The sequence below is a fragment of the Ambystoma mexicanum genome, chromosome 5q, assembly GCF_040938575.1.
Source record: "Ambystoma mexicanum isolate Mex_15411 chromosome 5q, UKY_AmexF1_1, whole genome shotgun sequence".
Lineage (NCBI taxonomy): Eukaryota > Metazoa > Chordata > Amphibia > Caudata > Ambystomatidae > Ambystoma > Ambystoma mexicanum.
This window is the reverse complement of record NC_090933.1, coordinates 1,297,311,560-1,297,334,220: the sequence shown is the minus strand read 5'-3', so window position 1 is coordinate 1,297,334,220 and position 22,661 is coordinate 1,297,311,560. Positions and strand designations below refer to the sequence as shown.

Sequence of the window (22,661 nt, the reverse complement as noted above, 5' to 3'; positions counted from 1 at the left end):
TGCTGTCTTTCCTTTTGGAGTTCATTTTTTGCACCATTTGTGGAACTTTATTTTGGAAGCCAGAATATAACTTTGAGACTAAAGAAGATCCCTTTTTCATATTACTTTGAGTTCTAAGTGTGAGGGCTGGAAATAGCAATGTTGATACAACAGACTTGTTTATTTTTGACTCTCCTGATGGACTCCTTAGAATATTAATTCGAGGCACGGAAACCCTGCATAGTATTAGGGCTAGAAAGGTATTTCTCCAACCCTTACCAACAATTATGTCACATGTGTCAAATCTCCTCCTTCCACATCCTTACAATTACTATAACTTTTCTTTGTGTATTAGCTAGTTGCTGGCTTCCCGGAACCTGTGCCCTAAAGACTAACTACAACCAACAGTTCTTCATCCAGGCAGGAATGGACTGTGAACCATCTTGGAGGGACAAAGAGAAAGATAGAGAGGATTCCCTTTTCTCGTGGTCCCCTTCATTCCCTTCTGCCTCTCCTAATACACTCCCCCTGTCGCACTCTTGCTCCTCCCTCCACCTTCTGGGCCTGTCTAGGGCTAACCTGGCAAACCAGAACTTCCTGGCAGAGTGGCTAGGTGGCATTGATTAGTCACTACTTCAAGAGGCTCAAAATAAATAGCCTTTCCTTCCTCTTCCAGATGCTTCACATGATAATTTATGCCTCCTTTTTCTTGGTTGCTACTCTTAACTTCCTTCTCCCATAGTCCTCCTGCTAGCTCCTCCTCAAGGTGGCCTCCTTCCTTCTGCTCTTTTTTACCAAAACAACTTCCTTCAGCATACCACCTTCACTTCCAGATGTTACATGATTCTTAATACCAACTTCCATTCCTAATGTTTTCTCCACCTTGGAACCACTTCTGCTTCCTGATGTTACCACCTCCACTTTATTCCCACTTTCACCTTCCACGTTAACACTCCATCCTCAGTACCTCTTCCTCCCCCTGATTGATGTTACCACCTCTTTCTCAATAAAAGGTCTGTCTTTTGATATTACCACCACCTCTTCAACACTACCACGTCCTCAATGCTACTTCCATCTCGTGATGTTAGAACCTCCTCATTATTACTATTTCTACCTTCTAATGTTACCTCCTCCTCTACAATATCACCATTACCTCTTGATATTACCATTTTCTCCTCAGTAATACTTTCCTCTTCTAAAAACCCTTGCTTGCCATCATCTTCTGCCTCTATTTTGCCTGGCCTATTTTTTTGGTCTTAAATCGTCTCTGTTCACCAACCGTCTCCAACCTCCTTTAAGAACACAGTGGCTCACTGGGGTCTGTGGCTGTTATTGGACTTATTACCCTCCCATTGTGCTGGGGTTTTTGTGTGGGTCTTGCCATGTGTTTCGAAAGTAGTGCAGGTCTGGGATTAGAGGCATCTCCTAGGTTCAACTGAGCTTACTTTGGGATTCAGTGGCTAGACCACGCTTTTTTCCTGCCCACCATCTTGGAGCCCATTTCCTTCTTTCTGTTGTGTAGATCCCCTGCTTCTCACACCAATCCATACAACATTCAATTAACACTCAGTCGCTCATTACAACCGGTCTAATGCATTAACACAAATTCTCTGGCTCCCTTAATGACTCACAGATTCATATACTCGGTCACTCATTCATCCAGTCCATCAGGCCCACTCAATGCATACTCATTCAGACACTCGATAACTCTTGTTCCCACTAACTCACTGTCTCTCACTCACCTACTCACTATCTCACACACTTATTCTGCGGCTCAATCAACTCACTCCACCTGTCTTTTAAACCACTGATCCACTCAATGGCTCACTCATGCGCACATTGTTCCTTAGATTGCAATGACTCTGCATTGAACACTATTTAATCACACAACTTTGGATTTCCTACAGGGAATGGAAAGTTCAAAGATGCTGACATGGCTGAACATCTCATCAAAATATCAGCAGGAACCAAATAAACCTACACCAAAAAAGAAAAGCAGCCAACAGAGATTTGGTAAGTTGGATGCAGTCCAAGTCCAGCATTTGAGAACTAATTATAGTGGGTGCCCCTCTCACTATATGAACCAAGTTGAGCATGAGGACCTTTCGAGAATCACATTTCATCATAAAAAGGGGGTCCTGAATAAGACATTCCTCTGGCGAATGCCTGGGCTTTTAATTTTTAAAAAGTGTTGCATAGGCTCCTGTGAACAGTTAGGTTTTGGGTTGAGTAGCTGCAAAATTTCCTTGCAGCTCATTTATGAACAAATATCCCATTAAAGACAATCTTTCAGAGTAGGTTTTGGGGTAGGTTGATTTGTAGTAAGGAACAGGTTACTAACCTGTAACTGTTGTTCTCCAGCTTGGGTCTCTCATGGATTCGCATGCTCATGAATATTTCCTGTCGTCCGGCTGGGAATCCTCGGTAAAAGAAAAAACTGTTTCACTTTCACTTACAAACTGTATTTCTCCTTTAAACCAATCACTGTCCTCTGGGTCATACTGCCCCCATCCAATGACAGCCCTCTCCCTAAGCCCCGCCTCTGGCAGCCATCTTCAGATTTGGTAAGCATGTAAAGTGGCAGTATGAAGAAGAGCCGCAGAGGGGTCAGAGGGAGAGTATGCATGTCAATCCATGCCAGACCGTTGCTGGAGAACAGTTTACAGGTAAGTAACTTGTTCCTTCTCAGCATGGGGTCTGGCATGGATTCACATGCTGATGAATAATGAATACATAGCAGTACAACATTAAACAACCACGGGAGGTGGCAAGGCTTAACAGAAGCAATTACACTTACCCTAGGTTGCGTAGCACTGCTTGGCCGACTCTGGACACCTCCCTGGAATCGCTGTCGATGCAGTAGAATTTCGTGAAGGTGTGAGTGGACCTCCACATAGCGTCCCTGCAGATGTCAAGCAGGGGCACACCGGACAGGAACGCCGTCGTCTCAGCAATCGCTCTGGTGGAGTGGGCTCTCAGATGGCCGGGCAGTGGTCAGTTAGCTAACCGATGACCGAGCCATCTTGAAATGGAAGTCTTGGACACAGGACCAAATTTTACGAACAGCTGTGAAGTCTTCTGAAAGCCTGTGCGTGTGACGTAGAACTTCAGGGCACGAGCAACGTCCAGCGAATGCAAGGCCCTTTCTGCCGGCGACAAAGGTTTCGGGAAACAACCAGGTAACCCGAAAGGCCCGTTGGGGTGGAATTCCGACCACACCCTCGGCATTAAGGTGGAGTGCATACGTAGCACCACCCTCGATTAGTGGAAAGTCCGGTATGTCTGCTTGCAGTATAGGGCCTGGTTCTCACCTACCCTTCTGGCAGAGGTGATAGCCACTAGGAAAGGCATCTTCCACAAGAGGAATTTGAGTCAAGCTTGATGTAGAGGCTCAAAGGGGGCCCCACGAGCCTCGTCAGAACCACGTTGAGTTGAGTTTCTGAAGAGAAATTATGCAGTATAGAAATTTGTATATCAGCTCTCAACTCATTAGTGGGCTTATATAAAAATATCAGTGAGGACAAATGTTTGCACATCACCTTCTTTGATTGATGATCATTGTTCTCAATAAGAGAGCCGGTCTCAATGCTTCTGAACAGACACAAAATTCAGGTTGGGAAATCGCCAATGTAAGACTAAACCTGAGTGAAATAACTGATGGCATGTCTCTGGAGCAGCAAGATTTGCGGTATTCTCTTGAAGGCGAATTCAAACTTGCAAGTCTGTTTGAAGATTTGAACTCCCAGATAATAGAGAAGGAAAAGTAATTTGCGATTAGTCTCAAGTATAAACCAAAACCTCAGGAGCACAAGAGTGGATCATGTAGTCACAACCATGAAAGAAAATGGTGGCAATAATAAAAAGAAAAAAAGAGCAACTACAAATAAAGGAAAGTCTTCTCGGAAATTTGAACGAGTCTTATGCTCACAGGTGACCAATAAGAAGAATTCTAATTGCATTGCTATGAAGGATAATGATGAACTGTGAGTTACACCTGTAAGAAATACAGCATAACCAAAGGAAGAAAAGGATCATGAAAAAGGAAGCAACAAAAGATGGTGCAAAATAAAGATGGAAGCCCCTTCCTGACAAAATCCTCAAATGCAAGTGATATACAGGCGGAAGAACACATCTCATTGAATTCAGGAAAGCAGGTGGAGGATGCTTCAGTCACAGAAGTAACCCGAACTAATCAAGAAAAATATTATGACTGGCACTAGGGCTAGATGCAATACATCAGACATGGTTGAGGGCATTTTTCATGGTGACAATAGCATGTTATAGCATTAACCAAACTCTAACAATCAGCTCCTTCCCAAGAGAGGTTAATCTATTTACCTGCAAGTGAATTGGTTGAATGGATTTACTAGTGGTACTTGAAGCTGTTTTCATGCACCAGCTCCCATGACTCTAAATTGATATTATTATCAGGATTCTGGGGCACATCGTCATGCCAGGACGACGACTCTGGAATCAATGGTGCTTCCCCTGGCGCTTGCACGCCCAGATCACTCTTCCCAGCAGCCTTCGCCATTGCGTGCCTCCGATACCGTCCCAAACACGACTTGGCGTCAATCATAGAGGATGTAATGTCAGACAGACGGTAGTTAGAAAGGAGCAGTGGAAGAAGGCGCTGCACTCCACAATGCTTCGGTGAGTCCTTTCCGGTTGTTTGGGTACCCTTGCCTTGTCCCTGTACCGACCCTTGCTTCGTCTTCTCGTTTGCCTTGCCTGTCCCTCTGCTGCTTTAACCCGCTGTGTACCGAACCTTGCTCCGTCTCCTGGATTACCTTGCTTGTCTTTCTAATGCTTGACCTGATGTGCATCAAAACCTGTTTCCCCTATTACCTTGTCTGTGCTGGATCTAAACGTGATGTTCTCTTGATGACTCTTCCTTTATGTGAGCCCTTAGCTTCACCCTCATAGTGCCCGGGAGGGCCTTACATTTTGTTTTAGGTTTTGCTTGTGCCAGCATGTCCGTTTTCAGGCCCTGTTCTGTGTTACTACCTTCAGACCTCGAGGTAAATCCCTCCTTCGTTTGAAACCTGGTGTGACTAAGGGGTGGTTGAAAATCCCATAGTAATTTTGTTTCTCCAGCATGAGGTCTTGAATGTATTCACATGCTATGAAGATTCCCTGTCGTCAGGCTGGGAATCCTCGGTAAACTAAAGCAGTTTAGCTTTAAGCTAAAAACTGCATTGTCGCTTGTATAGCATATTGCTGTCACTTCGGGTCATACTGCCCCAACCAATGGCAGCACTCGTCCTCCTTAGCTCCACCCCTTGTGGCCATCTTCAGATTTTTACTGCACATTTTCGTGTTGGGAGTCTTCGAGTTTCGCGCCTCAATTTTTCTTTTGTATTTTGCCTATTTTTGATAGTTTTTCTTCCAAATTTCTTCAATCTGTCACCGTTGTGATTTGTCGCCAGCGAGGTCCGTTGCCAGCCTCGATCCCACCGTCCGTCAGATCATTAAGTCACCTGAGGCCGCAGAACAAGTTTTGGGCCTAGTTCACATACCATGTCGCAGGCCGAGAATAAGAGCCTGTTCAAGGCCTGTTCCATATGCGGTCAGAAGAACGTCTTCATTGAGGACCACCACCACAAGTGCATTTACTCCCTGCACCCGGACCACAATGTGGAGGGATGCCCCATCTGCCTGTCTATCTCCACTAAGACAAGGAAGGTACGCCATCAGAGATTGGTTTCATGGCTGGAGAAAGGTAAGGCCTCTGAGTCGGCGTCTGTATGCAGTTATGCCTCTGCTAGGGCTAGCAGGCCCAAAGAGCACACTCCCTCTGGCAAGAGGTTGAGATCCTATGAGGACGCTTCCAAGGGGAAGGTACTTAAAAAGGCAAGGTCGCTGCATGCTTCGACTTTGTCAATGAGCACTGTTGCCAAGGCGTCTCAGTCATCTGGATCGGCGACAGGCACGAAGGGAACACCGTCTTTGGAGGGCCGCAGCTCGTCCACACAGTCGCTGTCGACGAAAAATCATTCATCGTTGTCGACAGCGTCATCATCAATGACCCTAAAGACTTCCTCGTCGACGACACCAAGGCCGTTGTCGAAATCGTCATCATCCTCGATGAAGACTCCCATCAACTAAATCGTCGACGACTGCAGGTACCATTTCAACGGTCACGATGGCTATCTCAAGGGGATCATTGCCAAGGGCTCCGTCAAGGCCTGGGTCTGTTCCCCCGGCACTGTCTTTTCCAGGTGCACCTGTGCTGGGCACCTTTATAAGAAGTTCGAGCAGAGAGAGGGAGGCACCTCAAGATCTCTTTTCTACCAAAGCCCACAAGGGCCTATCAACTACCAGCCACTCCTGTGGGGCCTCCAAGGGTTGTATCTCCAGCTCCTGCCATCCTGTCAGAGGAAGAAGTCTTTGAAGATGTTGGCTCACACCCTATGGAGGGTGGCGTTGGCCTTCTTCCAGAGCCGGCCCCACAGCCTGCACAGCCACTTCCGCCTGCTTGCTCTACGAGCCCCAGGCCTCATGCACCAGTCTTAATGCCTCAGGCTCCGAAAGATCCATTGCCAAGAGATGTTTCTTTGGACATTTTGTCAACCCTCCACACTCTAGTCTCTGAGATTCAGCAGTGACTACCCCCTGTGGCTCCTGGCTTTCCTGTGGTTCCGGGCCCAGCTTCTGTGACCAGTCCACCAACACCGTCTCTGCCCCACCTGGTGCGACCTCCTCCAGTACCTGCGACCCTGCAGCCACCTCTTTCACAGCCCTCTATTGTGAAGGAGTTGATCCTCACAGGAACGGACAGTGGTATGGACACTAACCCGGATACAGATGGAACCCAGGGTACATACGATTTTGAGGAGTACGTCCCTGCAGGTGGTGAGCCACCAGATGTAGACCTGCCATCTAGGTACTCCCCCGGATGAAGTGAGATCCATACAGGCAATGATCTCCCGCGTGGCTAAGCTCTTCAACCTGGTTGCAGAGGAGAAGATGGAGGGATTCCTTTTCCCGTGCCAGAATCCTCCAGAAAGACTTTGGTCTCAGTCCCGTTTCTGGATGACGTTTGGGAGGATGGGCTGCTGGTAATAATAGCCATTTTCCACGCCTATGAAAAAGGTCCCATTGCAGGCTGCAGATGAGGCCGCTTCAGGAGTTTCACACCAGGTGGAAGCAGATCCCCAGCTCATGGAACGACAAGATAGCCCTTAATCAAGTTTTCCCCCAATCCCTGCAGTGGTGGTCCATTTGCCATCACATCTCGCAGGGAGCTCCATTGAGGACCCCTGCACATCAGGAGACGGACACGACCGACGCCTCACTAGATGTCAGAGGCCTATGACTCTTTGAGGAGAAGGCGTGGCATATCAACGTCCTTGAACTGCAGGCGGATTCAGTTGCGTCAGTTGGGTTCCTGTCTGAGGAGATGGTGGTGGTTTGCCCATGGACACACATAGCTCTCCCGGTCTAAGAACAATACATTCTAGTGATGTGGCCCAAGTAGAGTTTATAGATGAGAGGAGTACATATTTGATAGTTTTGCACATACCCTCAAGAATTGTTTGCAATAAGTTACTGGCTGAGGCGGCTAAACCGTATTGCGTTTGGGGTATGTCATGTCCCTATAGAAGGGTCATAGGCATATCCAAGAGCTGCTGGTAAATGATAAAACTGCAGTTCATAAAATGCCTGATAATTGTTCATGGCTATCCTGATCATTACATACGAACAGAAAAGACGGAGAGCCACTAAAGTATCATATTTCATAATTCCTGTTTTACTGTTCTGTTATGGAAAACAAGGGCCCACACCAATGTCTACAGTTAACAGGCATCCTTCCCAAATGTAAAGAATTTTAACAACATTCTTTTACATGAGGTGTGGCTCCTTGAATCTCCATTTATAGATGGTTTTATAGAGATATTGCAAAGAGTCAGGAAAAGCCCATTAGCTAGACCTTCCAGTAGCTTAATAACAGCAGTAAATCAGGCAGATGGGAAAAATGTAGAGTGCATTCAGGATTCATACTTTGAATTCCTGGCTGTGAGATTGTCATGGGAGGATTGGTATGACGGAAGTGATGTTTTACTGTTAGATATTTACTGGAATCTAGTGAATATTGTAGAAGAGCTGATAGACAAATTTAGTGATCTGTTAATCATGTGAAAAGTGAACTACGGGCCAGATTTGATTCTAGTGGTGGATGACATGAATGGTGTATACCCTGACTTGGCTGATGCTCTAGAGAGAAGAATATACTCACTGACAGTAGCTTGAGGGGTGTATGTTGGGCAGAGTTTGTGGACGGCATGAATTAGATAAGGTAAATGTGAACGGGGATATCCAAAATAAAGCAACGTGGTCAAGAAGTCTCAATGGGTCAACTATTGACTATATGTATGTTTCAAGGCCTCTGTTTGCGCTATGTCAACAGTTTAAGGTAGTAAAGACCAAACACAGTGACCATGATGACCTAGTTCTAAATGTCGAGGGCCATCATCAGCACTTCAAGTAGTGGAATGTGCCTCAGAATCAGTAGTTGATAGAGCAGGGAATAGACTAAAGAGTTTTACACTTGGTGAAAGCTTTCAATAGAGGTTTATCTACCCTTTTGCTACATTCATGATTGATCAAAGAAACACAATCCTTGGTCTCCCGAGTTACTCAAACTTCTTCTTACATCTGAAGGAAACAAAGTTATGTGATTCTTACAAAACATTAACACACAGGCCCAAAGAGAGGAAGTAAATTTACGATCAGGTAGTGCACAATGAAAAGAGAGAATTACGTAGGAACTTGAGAATTCTGGCCTCCAATAATTAGACCAACTTTAGGAGTAAAATGTTTGGATCACTGGTATAGAGGGATATTGAATCGTGTGCAATATCTACAGGGAGGTTACATAAACTTCAGAACTGGATTCAAGCGTCACATGGGAACAACCCTAAGTGGGATTTCAATGGCATTTATTCAGCACCATGCTTGCCAGAAGGCGAAAGTACTGGTGTATTTGGCTTGCATAGACTGCCATATGCAACCGATTGTGTTAATAGTTGTGACAAATCGAGGGAATTTGTAACTTCTCCCCAAGAGGGAGCCACCCCCCTGCGAGGCAGGGGAGGCATGTGGGACCCCACCAGGAGAGACTTCCCATTAGGCGACAACAACTCCTGTTCCTGTGAAGAACTCCTTAAAGCTGTGCACACCATGGCCTATATGGGATGTTCTAAAATATCAGAGACTTTTAAACAACAAGACTGGGATGAAGAAACACTTAATAGATGTCATCACATAGAAAAGGAACAGGTGCCTTTAAATTGAAGTATCCAATCCACTGTGACAAGTACGTTGAACAGCATGTACTCGATGAGCAATATGGAGAGAGCAATGCATACACAAGCAAGGGATGACCGAATTGCGTAACATCTGGAAAAGGCAGGGAAGGTGTGAGCCTTGAAGTCTGCGAGTTTTAAACTCGCACTACACTGAACAGTGGGATGCCAGCACAAAAGAAAATCCCCAGCTTGAGAAGCCAAAAGGGCAGGAGCCCAGAAAAAGATGGTGGTGGGACCACGAAGGATCCGTGCTGGATAGATGGTCCACAAACCATGGCCGATGTGATATGATATGGAATTTATAACGCGCCTATACACAAGTGTTTCAAGGCGCGACAATACCACCACAAGCATCCTCCAGTAGGGTGTCCGGTCACTCATCAGAATACCCAAATGCCACAAGGAGAAGAGAAAGCCCAAGGAACAAAACGCAGACGAAGTTAAACGGACGATAGTACGGGAGAAGATAGAGCTCCCCAAGGAATAAGGCTCCCGAAGACTTTCTCCTTCACAGTCGAAGTTAACAAAGAGAACATGAATAATGGGAGTCCCAGAGGGAATCATTATACCGTGCAAGCAACTCATCCCAGTAGCAGTCATGAAGCAAAGTTCAATCTGAAACTGATTAACTTAGTATTTTAATGCAAGAGAAAGAATTATTGAAGATCTGAATACTAAGAGAAAAGAACACTGGCTCATAATACCTTGGGTAAAGAAATGTGATATTATGTGCAAGAATAATATAACAGAAAAGAGAAAGAACAGTATGACCCAGAGTTCAGAGGAACTATTGAATTGAAAAATGTACAAACTCAAGTAGGCCATAACAAGTTGAACTATAATTGGCCAGGAGGGAAAGTCTACCAGAGAGTGTTTTCCAAGGATACGCTGAAACCAGCAACCACAAATACAGATCTTATCAAAGATCCCCGAAAGCGATTCAAAAGGAGGAGAAAAAGGGCAAAAGTCCATTTGAAGAGATACAGAGACTGATCCAAGAAATCACGAGAGACTATTTGAAGATTGAGTACTAATAAAGAATCCTACAGACTGGTACCAGAAGTACCCTCTGGAGAAGAGAGACATTCTTCTAACCTAAGTTAGTTTTCATAGTGGTACGGTCAGGTAGGTTAGTTTTGGACAGCTCACTTATTCCTTTGGTCATTCACAAATGACTGACAAGCACTTTAGTTAGAAACATAGGTAGGGACAACCCATAGTGATAGGGAAAGTTAGGTCTTCTAACTTTACTTTAATAAAATCTCGTGACATATCTCTTCAGAATGTCTGCATCCTTCTTCTGACCTGCCACATAGGTCACTTCTTTCGAACAAGTCTGCATGGGGAATCCTGGAGGGTCTATTAAGAATTTATTTTAATTATTCTGTATTCTAATACACAGATACAGGTGAGGCTAAATGAAGGCGATCTTCTCTTCTCAAAAATTAAAACCCATTGAGGTTTAAGGCAAAGTTGCATCCTGGCAACCTACCTGTTTAATCTATTTCCCTCTAATTTAGTAGTTAATTTGTATAAAGTACCTTATTTTTGGCCTCATATTGGTCACTAGCATCTGCAGTGGATTACCTACGCTGATGACGTCATACTATCTGATCAAATGGCAATTGTTTTCCAGCATACCTTAGACGCCTTTCACAAATGTACCAAAAGGAATGGATTAAGGATTAATTTATCTAAATCCAAAATTATGTGATTTTCTCTGAAGAAAAAGTAATCAAAATTTAATTGGGCAATAGACAAAAAGAGATAGGAGTGACTAACCACTTGGTGTATTTAGGCCTTTCTTTCTATAGTAACACTAATATATCTGCAATAACTGAGAGGTCAAGATCACAAACCTCACTCTACATAGCCCAAATGAAAATAATAAATAGGAAATATGGGTGTTTCTCATGCGTTCCGTCGTTGAATTTGTTTAAGCAAAAAGTGGTTTCCAGTATAACATACTGATTCAAAATTTTGTAAAACACAGACAGTAAATTTAAAGGTATTAAGATTACATCCGTGGGTCCCCACGCTATTATTAGTTATTGATTAGCCTAATTAGCTGTACAATTCTACACACAATGCTAACTTCTAAAGTATTAGACTCTTGAAGTAACAATCTCTGATGACTGCCGGGAGGAAAGCTCAGGGGCAACATGTTTTTGTCTTGGAAGCAAGACAACTGTAAGGAACTCATGGTGGCAACAGTAAAGACAGACAGAAGTGATCACAGTTCAAGGGTGTTTATTAAACTGTATGCAGGTTGTAAAAATGCCTAATCTAAACCTAAATCTAAGATGGGAGCCAGCATCGACCATCAAATGAAAATAAGTCCTAGTGGCGTTGTCAAATAAAAGCGCATATACTAAGAAACCTATTGTCAAACCTTACAACTAATACAAAAAGGGTGTGGATAGTTTTCAAGAAAAGAAAGAAGTGTTCACAAATAATATGTCAGGCTGCTGTAGCTTGGTCTCCCTTTGCCACGTTTTAAGCACAGGCTATGGTGGGATCTTGGAGCACAGAAGACTCTTCGAGCTTCCCCAGCACAAGACGACAGTTCTACTTGCAGCTGTCAGGGTGGTCGGTGGCCAAGTCTCCTTTCTTTTGAAAGACTCTTGCCTTCGAGGGCCTGATGTATTCAACTAACAAAACAAAGGTCCTTCAATAAACAAATGAACTTCAGTTTCCAATGTTCGCTGGGTGATGGGTTCACCCCTAGGTCCCCCTCTTCTGGGCGCTGACCCCTCTTTACTTTCAGCCTCCCTCCTCTGGGTTCACTATGGCTTTTCCTTCATTCATAAATCCTTATGTCTTTTCAAACAGTTCATAGCGGACAACCCTCTACCGGGTTCACATTTGTCAACACACTGTTTCTCGGGACCTTAAACTTCGCCGATGGCTTTTCTCGTAACTGGAGTCAAGGCAGGTACCACTGTAGCAGAAGTTTCCCTCAGTCCTGTTAACCAGCGTCAACACGCTCTGTGTACCGTTGACATCTGTTGGAGTACACTTGGGCTATTGTCTTCGGTCTTGCCCTTCCCTCTGCGGAGGCTTCGCCGGCCTGCGTCAAAAAGGGCAAGTCGTGTCTCTCCTTGTCAGCCTCTAGATATTCGCCGCCTTTCTCCCCCTCTTGAACTGCCGGAACTGGATAGCTGCCTCGGAGTGCAGGCTTCCTTGCTTGTACTGTGCTCTCTTGCTCCACCTTTTCGCCCTGTGGGGAAGGAAAAGGGCTGTCAGATGAGTGTGATTCTGATCAATTGCCTGACTCTTGTATTGGGACACGTCAGGTAAACGGCTCTGGTGTTAGTCCGTTCTCTTGTGTGTTGTGCGAAAGTGTTCGTATCAGAAAGGGGTTGGGGGGCAGTGTTTTTTAATGTCCTATGTGGTTTGATGGGGAAGAGGTGTTGAAGAATGGGGGATAGTGCATCTCACCCGTCAGTGTCCCACTACCTGAGGACCCCATCCAGGTAATCCTCCCTCATTGGTCCACCTCAAGGATCTGGATCCAATAGCGCTGGCCGTGTTCTGGCCACCTGGATGACAGATCCCCGGATACTAGCCAGGGAGACACCTTCAGGTTTCTCACACAACACAGAGCGACACAGGTTTGAATCCCGGTCCCACAATTAGAGACTGTTCTCCGGTATTAAGCGTGTTATAAAATATGAATTAATTGTTTTTTAAATTAATTATTTTAAATATCATCAAATTGAAAAGATCTTCAAAGGTTGTTTCAGATTTTGAGGATAAATGTGAGGATTTGCTATCAATCCTGGTCATGAATGAAATTGTAATCAAAACCTGGTTCTGGTGAAAAGGTGGCTAAAGGAGCAGGATTGTTGTGCAACCAGGGATTTTGTCCAAAATTATAAACTGTTCTGTAATGTTGCTAAATGTGAAATTAATTGGGTAATGTTTTGATATATATTTTATCTAAATCTTTGAATTTGTTGCTAAATAATGAATCTTACATATTATTTATGTGTCTGAATTGAATGTAAGTAAATGGATCAATGACAATTGTAAGATGTTGGTTGGTGTAAGGTTTTTTGTTAAACCATATCACAAAAAAAAAAAAAACTATTGTTGATATAAGTACTCATGCCATTTATTTACATCTAAGGAGGGCAGCCGAACTTGGAGAGAGTAAGTCACAATACATTATGAAGCAATTAATTTAACTGACGCAACGTAAATTAACATCATTGTTAGAAAATATTTTCTTTTTGCTTTTCTCCTATAGACTTCTATAGGACACCCTTTCTTTTTGCTTTGTTTTGACTTTGGACCAGACTTTTTGGAGGTAAGTAAAGCCTTCTGCTTTATGTACATTGGGCCCCATACAAAAATAGCTGTGTGGTAAATAATGGCGATAATGTGGCACTAATTCCGTAAGCACCATTTTACAACGCCGTTGGCAGTGAGGTGAAGGATTTTCCTTTAGCAAAAGGCTGGAGGTAAATCTGCTGCCTAACATGGTCAAAAATCAGCATAATTGGTGGGATTACGAGTGATAATTCTGCCGCAATCCCCGTGGAGTCCTATGAACTCCAAAGAAATGGGGGCTTACAAGGCCTACAACCACTTGTAATCCAGCGGTGAATCTGCCGGACCAAGGGTTGGCATCGGTAATTCCGTTTGCTGGTATTCTGGTGGATTTACTGCCAGAATACAGGCAAACTTGTAATGAGACCCATTGTCTTTTCCCTCATTTTTATGGAGAAACTGATCAGTCCATAATTGGATTGATGGCTTTGAGAATGAACAAGCGGGGCACCAAGAATCAGGACTAATGTTGCTTCTAAATAACTAAACCATTATTGTCTTAACTACCGACTGATAGTGGTTTTAAAAATTAGTAAGCACCCTTCAGGTATCTAAAACCCAGATTTCAAATATGATCTATATTCATGGCTAAACACCCTGCGTTTTTAATCCCGTCACTACACATGCAAGACTATAAGTACCTTGCACTTTGGAGTTTGGTTCTTATGGTAAGAGTGGATGCTTCCTCAAGCTAGGAAATCATATGAACTTCAGGAGAATGGACATTTAGGAACTTAATGTAGCTTTTTGTAGATTTAATTGAAGTATACGGCCCTACGAGTGGCACTAGAACAGAATGAGGTAGGTGACATCAGCAACAGTGATGACTGTTTGTTTTCCGACGTGGAGTTTTTCATGTACGGCATCCTCTTCACTTCATACTGCAGAGGATTAAGGGCGGGCCTCATTAGAGGTTGGGCAGAGTGGCAAAAATGCAGCGGTAACGCTATTATCCTGAGTTTAAATCCCGAGTTTGGGCGGAAAGCTGGAGATCCCTTTTTTGGTGCTATTACCGCCAGTGGTAATAGCACCGAAAATCACCATAGAGTCCTATGGACTCTCCAAAAAATTGGGAATTACTGCCTTACCACTAATCGGGATACAAAGCTAATAGCGCCGGACCTAGTAGCAGTAATGCTAATAGCTTTGGCAGTATCTTGGCGCAATTACCGCCGGGATACCACAAAGGCTATGATGAGCCTGCTGCGTTCTAATTCATTGTAATTAACCCAACATAAGGTCATCACATATATACATATTATATACAAAGTGAGAAACCTGGAAAAAGCTGAGGGGGTCACACCGCGTGTAACAACACCACTTTTTATACAAAGAGCCCACCTTGCTGAACACTAGGAATCTAAAACAGGATTAGTCACAATTGAAAACTCCACTATTACTAACAAAAATAGATCATATCTTCATTCAATTCTTTAAAACAATTTGTGACAAAATATTTGTAAAAAAAAATAAAAAAATGTTGAAGCTCCACAACAATGTTGTGGCACCACTAAGACAGTCACTTTACATCAAATACATGTTAAAAAAACGTTCACCACACTCAGTGAATTCGTGATAAAATGTATACAAAACTTTTCTTTCAAGAGCTGTGTATTATCCACTTCCCACAGCTCATAAACCCCAACATATTTCTGTTCCCAATAACTTGGAACATTCTTTAGGGGGATGTTTTTGAAGACAATTCTTTTAATTAACTTATTCTAGAAGACTTTTAACAAATGGCGTGCATATAATAACATCTGCAACAAAATGTAACCAGCGCCACGATGCCTACGGGCTGCTGTGCGCTCTACAACTGTGAATAAATAAATATACAAAAAACACATTTAAATTAAAAAACAGCAATCCTGCTAGTCATCAGTTTTTTCATTTTTTGTTCAATGATACCCAACAAAAAACAATTGTCTGAACCAAGTTACCTATTGCTATGACTCCTAAGACCGAGAAATGTAATGTAATGGGAATTTTTCCAAACTCCAGAATGGCCGCATGTGGAGAAACCAACAAACATATTTCCGTTCCAACCCATCCTCAGTGCCTGGCCAAAAGAGTGTAATAATATAGAAAATGGCGTTTTAACAAGTAACCATTACTGATCTCAATTCAGCATGGTCAGCGCATAGCAAACTTCACTGATGATTCATATTTAGCCTTCATAGTCACAAGGTTGTATCTAAGCTATTTTCACAAACCCCAGTATATACAGTCACATGGTCTTTGATGGGGAGGATATCTGAGGAGATGGTGCACGGTTACAGATACTCCACGGGCACCGGGCCTCCAGTACATTGTCCGTCTCCCTCTATGGGTGTAAGTTGATTATCTTTGTTTTGACATCTATATATGCACAATCACACTTAGGAGCTATAGTTTAAGTGATTTGTTTTTTCTGCAGCACCGGCGTACGAACAGACCTCCCCTAGTTGGCATGGGGTCCTGTTCATTATACAGTGAAGGCGACATAGGACCGGGAGAGGCACAGCATGTTTTCTAGTTTTGTGTGTAACGTGATAGAAATTGAGGACGAACGAGTAACATAAGTGTTGGTATGAGAGCCCAAGCGGCAACTGACACCCACGGGTTCCTCTTTATTAAACGCGCATGTGTTAGCCAGAATGAGACTCGCACATGCGTACAGAACATGCGTCTCACTCCGTAACATTACACCTTTTCTTTAAAAGAACACAAACACAACATATTATAACAAAACCCAACATGAGTCAATACCATCACCCCTGCGGCTCAGGGATCGGTGTCATTATAAAGTCCTGGAACCGGGCTGGACACCTCTTCGACCTCCCTGCTCGAGTATCTCCTGCTGGTGCCCTGGGCCGGACATGGAGAGTCCATTGGTGAAGGGGCCCCTCCACCATTGTCGTCCTCGCTTGTCGAGCTGGTGCTAGTTGTTTCTGGCTTATTGCCCCGGTTGCCTTCAATTGACGGACAGGCCGCAATTTTCTTGAAGTACGACACATTGTGCGTCACAGTTCCTCGTCCATCAGTGGCAGTTACCATGGATCCCTTGATATGTGTTACATCCATGGGCTGGGGTTCATACGTAAGGGACATTTTCCCTTCTGGATGGCGGTTACGCACCAGCACAGTGTCTCCTACTGAAATGGTAGGCTTTCAGAGATTCCTCCGGGCACTCTCCTTCGCGTTCCGCGCCTGCCGCTCTTCTCGGACTCTTTTGTTGTCGATTGTTCCTGGTTCTCTTCCCTCCACCTCTGGTATGAAACCTCTGGGGCATCGCTTGAACAGAGCTTCCGCAGGCGCCACTCCCGTGGACTGGTGCGGAGTTGCCCGGTACTCCCGGAGGAATTCAAATAAATTCTTTCGTAGTTCACCCCCTCCATTCAGAGATATCCGGAACACTTTGTTCAAAGTGTGCATGAACCTTTCGGCCTCGCCATTGTCCCTTGGCCAGAGGGGAGTCACCTTCCAATGTCGTATACCACTCCTCCATGTATCTAGCGACCTGCTGGCCTTGAAAAGGCAGGCCATTGTCCGAGCATAGCTCAAACGGAAATACATGGGTGGTGAAAATTCGACCCAGGACCAGTATGGTATGGTCGCAGGCTGTCGATTCCAACAGTTCAATTTCGGGGTATCAGGACCACTGATCTATCACCGCCAGGAAGTACGTGCCCCTCCCTGTGGACCTGAAGTCCGCGTGCACCGTACCCAATGGTTGTTCACTCCTTTCCATGGATTGTATGTGGGGTCACCTCTCTGCCGGGCTAGCCGCTTGACATGGAATGCACTGATGCACATATTCGTCCACCCGACCATCTAGGTCCGAGAACCATACCTTGACACGCAAGCGAGCCTTTGTTTTGGCCGTGCCCTGGTGCCCTTTGTGAGCTAGTTCCAGCACCTTTACCGCGCGAGTTATGACAATTTGACGCCCTCTCAGCATAAGTCCCTCTTCTGACATTGAGAGATCATTCCGGGCCCGCCACAGAGCTTGCATGTTTGGTTGGGCACCCTTCTCTCTTTTGGTGTTATTGGCCAGTACCTCCTTCCAGTCTCCGCTGTCCATTGCTGCTTCAATGACTTGGAACACTTTGTCGGTTCTGGATGCGTCCATTAGCTCCTGGACAGTTAGCGCAACGGGCATTGCAGCTTCCACAACATGGCGGACCACTTTGACACAATCGATCACCTCCAGCCTTTCTTGTGGCCAGCCTGATACTGGGTGGCGAGACAAATAGTCCCCAGGATTGTTGGAGCCTGGCCTATATTGTAGTTTCAACCCATATTCTATCAGGGAAAACATTTATCGCTCTATCCGAGGAGGAGGTTTGGAGGACCTGTTTGCCATGATGGGGATCAGCGGGTTGTGGTCGGTAATGGCCACCACGGGCTGGCCCAGAATGTACAGGCGGAAGTGTTTACATCCCCATAGGATGGCAAGCGCCTCCCTTTCAATCTGCGAGTATCGCTTCTCTGTGTCCGTCAAAGCCTTACTGGCGTATGCAATCGGATGCATCTGGCCCTGTGTGTCAGGCTGTAACAGTACCGCACTCAATCCTACGGGGCTGGCATCCACCACTATAAGTAGGCCATTGTTTCACCGCCAGTCAGTGCTGCCTAGATGGCGTTGAACGCCTTCTGTGGCGTTGAACGCCTTCTGTTCTTTGGTGGACCACTCCCAGATGGCATCATTTCGTGAGTGTGCTCTCAGCGGCTCTGACAGGGATGCCAGATCCCGGATGAACCGCCCAAAATAGTTCACCATCCCAAGAAAACTTCTGACATCTGATGGGGTTTCTGAAGGTGTTGCTTTTCAGATGTTGCGCACTTTCTAGGGGTCAAGGGATATGCCACCTGCATGGAATATAAATCCAAAAAATTCAATTCTGTCTTTAAAGAATTCACATTTTCCTTTGTGTAGAGTGAGGCCCAGGCTCTTTATCCTGTCCAGTGTTCTTTCCAGCTTTTTCATATATTCCGCCTCGGAGGCAGCGAACACCAAGATATCATCGCTTAAATTTAGCACACCCTTTAGCCCAGCTAGGGCTCCCTGGATCACATTCTGAAATACCTCAGCAGCCGACGAGATGCCGAAGCTTAGTCTTTTGAATTGGTACAGGCACTAGTGCATTGTACGTCGTTATATAGCGGGATTCACGTTGCAGCTCCAGCTGATGGTAACCAGAGCGGAGGTCCAGTTTGGAAAATACTCTGGCACACTGAAGTGCTCCTACTATGTCATCCAACGTGGGTGATAAATGGCGCTCTCGATGGATCACCATGTTGGGCAGCCTCATGTCTACGCATATGCACACGGCCCCCGGTTGCTTGGGCTTTGCCGCTACCACAATCAGGGATAACCATGGAGTGGGGCCCTCAACTCTTTTAATTATGTCCATGCCTACAAGAGCTTGTAGTTCCTGTTCAACTTGCTCTCTCAGGTGGAATGGGATTCTCCTGTGTTTCAGTGCTGTAGGTCTCACCAACTTGTCGATATGGAGATGTATGGGATCTCCCTTTAGTTTGCCTATGCCTCTGAAAATGTCTGCATACCGCTCAGTAATGTTTTCTTTGTCCGTCAGATACACTGACTTAGCGAAGTGCTCAATGTCGAGCGCCTCCGAGGCCGCACAGTTTAGCAATGAATGGGGATTTACTTCCATGACATAAAATCTGGCTTTTATAGAGTTTTGTCCATGAGTGACTGGTGATACAAATGCCCCTTTTAGTGGTAGAGGCGTGGCCCCTCCAAAGGTGTATATTCTGGCTTTTGTTACTTCAAGCACTGGTGGGCCTGGTAGTGCTTCATAATACCCCGCAGCTAGGACACACACAGACGCCCCCGTGTCTATCAGTACCGGCGTTGGCGTTGAACCGATGTTGACCACACAGGTGGGCTGACATCGCTTCCTTGGGCCAGACGCGATGTTGGAGATGAACACCTCCTCCTCTTCTTCTGCTATGTCCAGTTCCTGCAGGGCCTGTTCTACTGCAGCAACATTCTTCAACTTTCTCGGGGCACCACTGCCGACCCTTGCTGGGCCCCTGGATGCAACTACCACTACCGCTGCCCTGCACACGCTTGCGTAGTATCCTGACACCCCGCAACAACCACATGTTCTCGATTTTGCTGGACACTCACCCGCATGCGGAATATCGTAGCCACAATATTGACAGGGATGAGGGTGGTCAGATTTCTGAAATCCCTCGGGCCTTTCTGGAGCCCATCGCTGTTTTTGGGTCACTGCACATCCTATGGCAAAGGCCTCTTCACTTTCTGCCAGATCATATGCTCGCCCCATGTCTAACATTTTAGTCAGCGTGAGGCCAGGCTCGCAGAGTACCTGTCGTCTCAGCTTTCCTGAGCTGCATCCTTGAATAAGCTGGTTGTGTACCATGCCCTCTTCATTTTCCCACCTGCATGTGCTGGCCAAATGTCTAATTGTGAAATGGGAGGCACACAAAAAGTCAGATGCTTCTAGGGTAAATGTAATGTGGGGAACTCCTTAGTAATGTATATGGATTAGTAAGTTATACTTAAGGTGCAGCTGGGAAAATCTCAAGGCCACTTGAGATCCAAAATTACAGAACACGAGAGAAACACCGGACGTTGCCAACCGGTAACCCTGTGCTGCACTCCAAACGGGATACAATCCCAAAAGTGATCTCCAACCAGGTGGGATTCACAATCTCCTAGGAGGCAGTTAACCCAAATGGTTCATGCTGTAGATTTTTTTCCAAAACAATAAGTTTCAATCATTGCTTCACCAATATACAGTTAATAAAGCATATCCATGCTTTCATAATCCTGTCCGCCTGCTTACACACAGTCAAGAACCACCAGACTGAAAAGAGGCAGGTTTGAACAGGTGAAAAAGGTATTTAGGTATAACAAGAACAGTTTACAACACACTGTTAAGTCACAGTGTGGAATACAAATTCAAAGGAAACACACATTGGTGCATTTGGAAAACAATATCACGCAACTGAGCCGATAATGCGCTAAAAAGGAAAAAAAATATACAAAATAATTAAATTACTTTTATACAGGGTGTCAACCACACGCTTATATGTGGCAAAGTGAAATCAATCCAATTCGTTCTGCTCAAATAATCATCCTTAAAACACTCCTATAAGGTCATGGGTGCCAACGTGTTTCGGATTATACTGAATCCATCTTCAGGGCAGGACGTGTTTAAATTTCATAATGTGATGAGAATAGTTCCTCAAGTATCTACACTAACCTTAGAATTAGGGCAATAGAAGACACTGGCTTCTACCTGCATACTAGATACAAAATTAAGCGTTAGGTAAGTATCAATCCTCAAAAAGGGCTTATAGTGGAGCCTCACACTCAAGTAATGCATAAGCTAACTTCACAACTCACCCGGTCAGAGGACAAACTCCTATCCCCGGGAAGTGATGTGGTGTCAGGCGGTAACTTCCAAACTAAACGGCTGGGAATAGAGAAAAGGTAAAGGGAACTAGAGTCAAGCCTTGAAATCATGTATCATTACTGTAAATAATGATGTGTAACCAAGACTACCAATACATGGACGATTCAAGCATGTGGCTAATATTGGGTAAAAACATGCGTGCAAGTTGCGTGCGTTCAAAGTAATCACTGGCCTTAATTCAATGGATGATAAATCCCACGCATTCTGTACATAGGGTATATGTGGAGGGGCGGGGGCGTCCCCTCAATCCTCAATATCACCCACTTTGTAGTTCATACTCGGAAAAGGAGTCGAGCAGCCCGTCACCTAGCAATGATTGAAACTTATTGTTTTGGAAAAATCTACAGCATTAACCATTTTGGTTAACTGCCTCCCTCTAGGAGATTGTGAATCCCACCTGTTTGGAAATCCCTTTTGGGATTGTATCCCGTTTGGAGTGCAACACAGGGTTACCGGCTGGCAACGTCCGGTGTTTGTCAAATGTCTTAATCTCCTACAGAACTGATCCAATGTCTCTTCACCAGACTGTCTCTCCGCACACATGACAAACCTGTCGATCTATATTTGCCTGAGGTAGAAAATGGTACTGTAGGGCATTCTTGACGGCCGCATACGTCGTCACCTGTGAGTTCAACGACTCAAAGATGCGATGCACCTCAGATCCCGCCGAGTATAGCATTGTTGCCACTTTGGCATCATCCTCTATTTCACCAGTGGCTCTGAAGAACATTTCCAATTTCTTCACCCATTTGGGGCCCAGCTTGGACGGGGGCCCAGATAGGTCAAATTGAGGCATGGACGCTAATGTTCCCTGCTGTCTGCGTGGCAATGGTGCTGGGGCAACAGCGGCATCCTCCTGGTCTCCCATGATGTCAGACTGCACAAGCACCCCACCTTAGAGTGTGAGGCCGCAAGTCTGTCTTCGCCTCCAGATGTTTTGCACCACAGGGCTGAATTCCTTCGGTCTGGTTGGTGTGGACAGCACGTGGGAACACACTGGGTCCAAATTGAGCTCGCTGCTGAGCTATAGAACGTATGGCAGTTGAAAGTGCACTTTTGTGCAATTTAGCCACAGCCATCTGGGGCCAGACAGCTGTGAGGATTCCAAAAATTGTCTTTCAATGAGTGCGAACGGCGCACGAGCACCCGTTAGGGCCGCAACCGTCGTATCAATGCAAAAAATGGCGGCCGCATGAGCCACGTAGGAACCGGCACTTTGTGAGTGTGTCAGATTACTCTCATTCAGGAACGCCGTTCCAAAGATTCCGCCCACCCCACATAGTGCTTTCCTCATCGCCAGTGTTGGTATGAGAGCCCCAGTCCGCCCATTCACACATACACGCACCTGTAGGAATAATACGCGGACACGTCTATGTGCTTCAGGGTCCCGGCGGCAACTGACGCCCACGGGTTCCTCTTTATTAAAAGCGCATGCGCGAGCCGGAACGAGGCCCGCGCATGCGTACATAACATGCATCTCGCTCTGTAACAATAAGCACGTTTATTTTGGCAGCGCTGGTTGCAGAAGGGCACATGAATATAAACCAGCAGGCTGTGCGAATTTGATTTCGAGATCAGGAGA

The 22,661-nt window shown here is 45.2% G+C and overlaps 1 protein-coding gene across 4 annotated transcripts in view; it reads left to right on the top strand.

Moving 5' to 3' along the window:
- Positions 1-22,661, top strand: part of LOC138498049 (NFX1-type zinc finger-containing protein 1-like) — a 1,106,230-nt gene that overhangs the window by 698,520 nt on the left and 385,049 nt on the right. For all 4 annotated transcript variants that reach the window (XM_069621891.1, XM_069621892.1, XM_069621893.1 and 1 more), the window contains one exon: positions 1,887-1,992. In XM_069621891.1, the coding sequence (XP_069477992.1) occupies positions 1,887-1,992 (106 nt within the window). The remainder of the gene's footprint in view (positions 1-1,886; positions 1,993-22,661) is intronic.